Source organism: Mercurialis annua, linkage group LG4 (genome assembly GCF_937616625.2).
Source record: "Mercurialis annua linkage group LG4, ddMerAnnu1.2, whole genome shotgun sequence".
In the NCBI taxonomy this organism is placed as follows: Eukaryota; Viridiplantae; Streptophyta; class Magnoliopsida; order Malpighiales; family Euphorbiaceae; genus Mercurialis; species Mercurialis annua.
The window spans coordinates 37563286-37569848 of record NC_065573.1 but is presented as its reverse complement, the minus strand read 5'-3'; the positions used below and the strand labels follow the sequence as shown (position 1 = coordinate 37569848).

The window sequence follows — 6563 nt, the reverse complement described above, 5'->3', positions numbered from 1 at the left end:
TAATATGGTGAAATGAGGACATTTAAAATTCCCTGAAAAATAATGACATTCAATTTTCCATTTTATGCTTTTTCATCAATAAAACCATTCTCATAATCTAAATACCGAAATGAAAAAAAACTAAAGAACCAGGCAAAAATTACAATATCAAAGAAGCAACAAAAAGAAAAAAAGAATTATGATACAGGCTGAACCAAATTAAGTAGGCTTGAAATGATCACTTTCAGTATGCCGCAAATTGGGATAAGGGCGAATAAATGCAGAATTCATTTGCCATATCTTAACTGAAGCTTTAACATTAGCCATCATGGCATTGTTGAATAAGAACAGCTTGGCGCCTCCGTAAATTGCGCGTGTCGGATAAACCCTGGAGGTTATGCATGTCCTACCACCTTGTGCAAAGCTTTCGATTATCGAATGATCCACCTGTCATTTATTACATTCAACGGATTGTTAAAAATCATTTACAGAATATTCATTCTTGGTTAAGTGAACAATGATTATTAGGCTCAGCTTACCAAAATCCTGAGGGAGAATTTTTCACCCTTTAGGACTGGGACAATGTTTCCATAGATTTGTTTGTTTACATCATTTGCAACTGATGACCTGCAAAATAGAATCATTGGTTTAATTCTCCAAACATAATAAGATTAATAAAATTGTTGCACAACGAGTTAAAGATCTATTGCAGCCGAGATAAGTAGAGCAGATTAAAAACTGTTTTGAAAGATTTAAGATTACGATACTAATAATACTATGTGTATGAATCATTTATGTAGTACGGTATAAGGGGTTAAAAGTTTTTGCCATTATCAAACATAGTATTTGTATTTTAAATTCTTACTACATAATCAAACTTCGATTTTATCAACAATGGCCACTAGATGAATTCAAGCGAAAAATTACTTATGTGGTCGGTGAAAAAGTAAAATAAGGCGAACGTTTTATCTCTCTGCTGTCTACGTAAGGACTTACTGTTGTTGGTAAAATTAAAATTTGGTTTGTAAAATGTGAAGATTTAAAAATCTGTAGTCAAATACTATATAGAAATTACCTATGTTGGTCTGTGCAGAAGAACGTTTTCAGAGTTCCATTGTTTCCTTTTATAACATAGAAGTACACAGGAGTCTGCTCGGCAAGGCTCTCATCTGCAAGAATCAAAAGACCGAATGGTCCTAATGCGTTGCGGTGAGCAGCTCCACTACTTGTTCGGCAGCTGAACTCTTCGTTGGACGCAGCTGCATTCTCCAAAACTGTTGTGTCTAAATCGAACTCTGCTGTGATATCTAACTGCATAATTTAACATGTTCTTGTCAATTGAATATATGTTTGTTGACATCAGTTATTAGTTAGCCGACAGAGTTAAATGATTAGAATTAAAGTTAAGCAAACCTGAGTTGCTGCTTCAATGTCAAGGTGCACCGTTGACCCTGGCTTGACCTCAATGTTGTTGAATTCGTCGCTTCTTAATCTTAAACTCTCTATCTCTTCAACAGGCCATTGAAGCAAGTTGGTGCGAGTTTTTGTGTCCAATAAAATTGTCCTTGGAATGCCCTGCACAAAATCATTCCACAACACATGAATAGAGACACGAGTTGAGCTAACATGATACTAAAATATAGGCCTTTTACACAAAATGATTACCATTTTTCTTTAACAGAACAATGGATTATCGTTGATAATAAGGAATCGACTACATGAGTCTCAATTTTGGTAACTGGTTTTTAACACTAACGAAAGTTACTTTAGCAATTTAGACCAAAAAATTAGCAACAGAGATTCAAATGGTTATCCAATATATATTTTGCCACATAAGTAATTTTTGACTTAAATTGCTATAGTAACCCCTGTTGATATAAAAAGTATAAATGTAATTAATAAAATACAATCATATAAAATGATGGTAACATTTTTGTAAAAAGTCTACAGTTTAGTAACCGCTTAAATTTTTTCCAGTAAACGACAATACTGAAACAAAGGAAAACAGAAAATAGTAAAACACCATCTTTGTAAAATAAGTTATAAACGTAGGATTTTGAAATTTCAAAATCGTTTCTTGAAATGAAAATGAAATGTCAAAATGTAGAATTTAAGAAGTTTCCGTGCAACATAGCGGAATGCAATACCTGAAGAGATGCCCATCCTTTCTTGACATCAGCAGATTCACTATCAGACTCACCAATCCAACCCCACAAAACTCTTCTCCCCTTATGCTGATCATAAAATGTCTTGGAAGCATAAAATATACCATAATCATACCTAAGCCCAATACCAGCATCAATCTCAGGATTATCAGGAAACCATTTCACATTCTTCTCATCATAACTTCCAAGTGCATAATAATCATGTCTATCATCATCAAGGCTTGTTTTAAGCACATGCTTCACTTGAGGACCATTAACAGATGTATCCAATCCACTGGCCCTCGTTTCGGACACAGGATAAAAGTCTACACACTCCCACATACCAGTACCATCAACACCATGAAGTATCCCTGATTTCAATTCGTAATTTATAAAATCTTCTGTGTCATAAATCAAAGCTATGCCACTTCTATTAACTTTGGACCCTATAGTGAACCTCCATTTCCCTTCTGAAGTCAACCAAGCAGTCGTTGGATCGCGAAAGTCCAAGCTCTTGATCCCTGGTGGTGGGACTAGAACCGGGTTGCCCGCATACTTGACCCAATTTAAGAGGAGTGGATCGTTGTGGTCAGCAGGGTACGCGAGATTCTGAACCTGAACTGATTCGTTGGTGGATCCGGTGTATAGCATGACAATTTTACCGTCTTGCAGGATCGTGGCAGAGCCGGTCCAGACGCCACCTTGGTCATACCATTGATCAACAACCATAGCTAATGGAAGGTGGAGCCAGTGGATTAAATCTTTTGAGACAGCATGACCCCATACTATGTCACCCCAAACTGCAGCATTTGGATTGTACTGGTAGAAGAAATGGTACCACCCTTTGTAAAACAATGGACCTATAATACATGTAGAGTTTTATCAGCAACTTGATATAACTTTTAAGATCAAATGATTGCCCTAATGTTCTAAATAATTTTATTCTTCTCTATCTACCATGTTATTCATGGACAGAATCAATGAGAAATTATAACATTTTACAATACTAAATTGTATTAATCGTATAATAATTTTTATTCATTTAATAACGTGTTATAACTTTACTTCTATCTTCCCACGGATGACGAAGTATATAATGAGATGCACATTTTAGACTATTCGACTAAAATTTGTTGGTTTAAATAGTTGACAAAAATGCAATAAATTTCTATGATTGTTCTTGTTAAACTTCTTTACAATCCATGACTGGTTGCAGAATTTGTTGAGCTGGAAAAGTTTGAATGATTCATGTTCAGCCATGCAAGCAATCAATTTAGTCTTAGTCAGATTTAGATAACCATTAAAAATTGTGGAATGCTAGGATACACATATTTTTAAATTAAAAAACAAAAAATCATATTTACAAAAAAAAAGACAAAAGTCTTACCATTAGGATCTGAAGCACATAGAACCAAATTCCCCAATCAGATCAATTGACAGTTGCATATGGCCAACCAATAAAAAGGCAAAAACATCAGTATTAAATAAAATGCAATAATAATAATAACAATAACATTGAAGGAAATGAACTAAACGACAGAGTATTGAGTAACCCAGCCTAATAGATTATTAATTAGCCAGAAAGCAAATCTAGCACATGCATGAGAGAAATGAGAGGTATCATCATAGACATTTGTTTATTAATTAATCATGTGCAGTTAAATAAGTAATTAGACATTAATTCAAAACAAGTGTGCTCTAAATTTTGTGTTAGATTTCTAATAAAAATAAATGGAATCACAACTGCAAACATATATTCTACCTTATGAATTAAAAATAAATAAATTTATTAGTTCATCAATAAAAGGAAATTTTGGAGACAGAAAAGAGAAGAATTGTCATTGCCATCTAAGCATCCCATTTCCAGACTGCCCTTTTGAAGATATGGATCCTACATGTCAGGCCCCACAGGTGTATGATCTAAATTGAGGTTCCACACAACTTAATATTGGATACATATTTTTAATATTTTATATTTAATCTATTTAAATTATAATTTTAACTTCATTAATGAATAATAATATGTATGCTGAATATAAATAAAAATTTCAAGTTCAAGTAAATTTTCTTGTTAAATTTTAATTATTTTCTTGCTCCTTAAAAACTATGAACATGCGAATGAAGCAGCGCATTCGTAATTGGTTCTGATTTGGCTTAATAAAATGACAGCTATGTGAAAAAAAATGGCAAGGAACAGATTACGATATGAGCTGGATTGTAAATTGTGATTGGGCAGAGTTAAAAAGTATGGTAATGAAAAGAATAATTAGGAAGGTGTTTAAGCTTATGATTAGTTCCCTTTTCAAATTGTTCTAAAGTTAATACACTTTTAAAGAAAGTGAACAATAATTAATGAAAAAAATAACAAACAAATATCAAAGCAATCAAACAAAGCAATTCTATTGGATAACATCTTTTTAAAATTAATAATTCAAATAGGCAAAAAATCATATAATCATCAAAATTCAAAAAAGAATGAGGCAAAAAATAAAATTTACCGTTCATCCAGTTCTTTTCAGGTTGGAAATGGAAAGCAGTTCTCTGCCATGATAACATGCTATTATTCCATGGATATGCCTGCGTTTTTGGACTGCTAGAAATCAAGTTTGCCTTCTCCGACACACCGGCGGCGACACCACGAGACACCGGTCGCAAAATCTCAGGTTTCGCCGTCTCTTCAGAGATAGTCGACGTTAATGGCACTACATTTTGAATATCTTGTTGAATAATACTGTTTTTGGTTTGGTTATCGTTTAAATCGACCAAAGCAACGTATAATAAAACCAAGAACAACCCAGAAAAGACCGTCAAGAGAATTTTCTTGGAGTGCTGGCGGCGGTGGGTGGTGGCCGGAGAATCGCCATCAGGGAGATAAGTGTAGGTGGTGGAATGGTCTGATGTTTCAGAGACCGGAAGGAATGGATTTCGGTCCGCCATAATAGGCTATCTGGTTGAGGAAATTTCGACAAATTGACAAAGATTATGATATATTATATGTATTGTGTTTATATACGATTCTCTATATTTTCAAGAATTTATAATACAAAGAAAAAAAAATGGGAGAGAAAGAAGAAGAAGGGTAGCTAATGATATGGTATGGTTTTGTAATTGATTGGAGTTGCTATATATAGCTGATTTTCATTAATGGAGGGATTATTAAAATATTTAAGGGTCAATTGAGGAAGAATGAGAAATATATGATTATAAACTACTCCCTCTGATTCATAATATTTGTCGCATTTGGGTTGGCACAAGAACTAAGAAAATAATTAATATGTCTTAATTTGTAAACACTTTTACTAAGTTAACCCTACATTGGAACTTGTTTACATTTATAACTATCATTTTTATTTGTTTATTGTATTATTTCAATAAATTAATGGGGGGCAAACATGAAAAAATAGCAATTAATGCTCTCTTGATATTATAACATGACAAATATTATAGACCAACACAATTTCTCAAATGCGACAAATATTATGTACCGGAGGGAGTACATTTTTACCACAATGAGGAAAAAAATTATATTTTTTTAACTAAACTAAAAGAAAAAAAATTCTTATTAATAAACTATAAGTGATCAAGTAAGATAAGCGCTTGATCAAATAAATTTAAGTACATGCAATGGGATTCAGCTAAAAATTAAAGGGAAATATTCCATCCCGAAATTCCTATACTTTATCATTTTTTTGTTCAAAATGTCTATCCCGTAAAATTGTTTTTTTTTTCTAGTCTCTCTGTTTATCTAATTTTTATTTTCATGTCTTTTATTGGGGTTGGATTATAAGTAGAGGGATTAAAATAAAACAAATAAGAGCATGAAAATTAAAAATTAAATAACAAGAGGGACTAGAAGAAAAAAAATAACAGTAAAAACTTTTTGCTTAAAAATGATAAAGTACAAAGATATCGTTATGATACTAATTTAATGAATTTTCATGATTAATTAATATAAGTTTAAATTCAGGGGAAGATAATTAATTCTAATCTTGTGGGAGTTTGAGTATGGGTTTTTTTAATTAAACTTGTTTAATTTTATGTTTATATTTCGTATTAAAGATGATATAGTTATATGCTGGATATTCAAAAATCATAATTTGTATGAAGATTTATTTGTACTTATCGTATAGTTACATTGCCATCTTTATTTATCGGTTTACATCTCATCAGTTCAATAATAACCATAACCACTAACCTCTCAAACCTCAAAGTTCTAACAATTCTCCATAAACTTTTGTGGTTCCTACTCTTAATTTTCAATAAACAGGGTACCATGTTATCCTAAACCTATTTTTATTTGTCTAATGGTTAAGATTAAGGCTTCAAAAGTAAAAGGTTTCTAATTAATTTTTCTATATATTGCAACTAGAATTATGTTTGTTTTTTCAATATCTTCACATTCTTTTAATGTTTCCTGAAATATTGAAAAGAATATAATTG

The 6563-nt window shown here is 32.1% G+C and overlaps 1 protein-coding gene across 1 annotated transcript; it reads right to left on the bottom strand.

Moving 5' to 3' along the window:
* On the bottom strand, window positions 1–5217 carry LOC126677540 (acid beta-fructofuranosidase-like). The gene is made up of 7 exons (XM_050372214.2): window positions 4622–5217; window positions 3511–3519; window positions 2127–2983; window positions 1393–1554; window positions 1055–1290; window positions 519–606; window positions 1–426 (listed from the first exon to the last, which is right to left on the bottom strand). The coding sequence occupies exons 1-7, from the start codon at window positions 5058–5060 to the stop codon at window positions 199–201; spliced, it is 2019 nt and encodes a 672-aa protein (XP_050228171.1). The 5' UTR covers window positions 5061–5217; the 3' UTR covers window positions 1–198.
* Window positions 5218–6563: the final 1346 nt, after the last annotated feature.

Coding starts and splice junctions, on each gene's coding strand:
- LOC126677540 (XM_050372214.2), bottom strand. CDS start 5,060: ATGGCGGACCGAAATCCATTCCTTCCGGTCTCTGAAACATCAGACCAT. Junction 1,291..1,392: donor ACATTGAAGCAGCAACTCAG/GTTTGCTTAACT, acceptor TAAATTATGCAG/TTAGATATCACAGCAGAGTT. Junction 427..518: donor AATTCTCCCTCAGGATTTTG/GTAAGCTGAGCC, acceptor AATAAATGACAG/GTGGATCATTCGATAATCGA.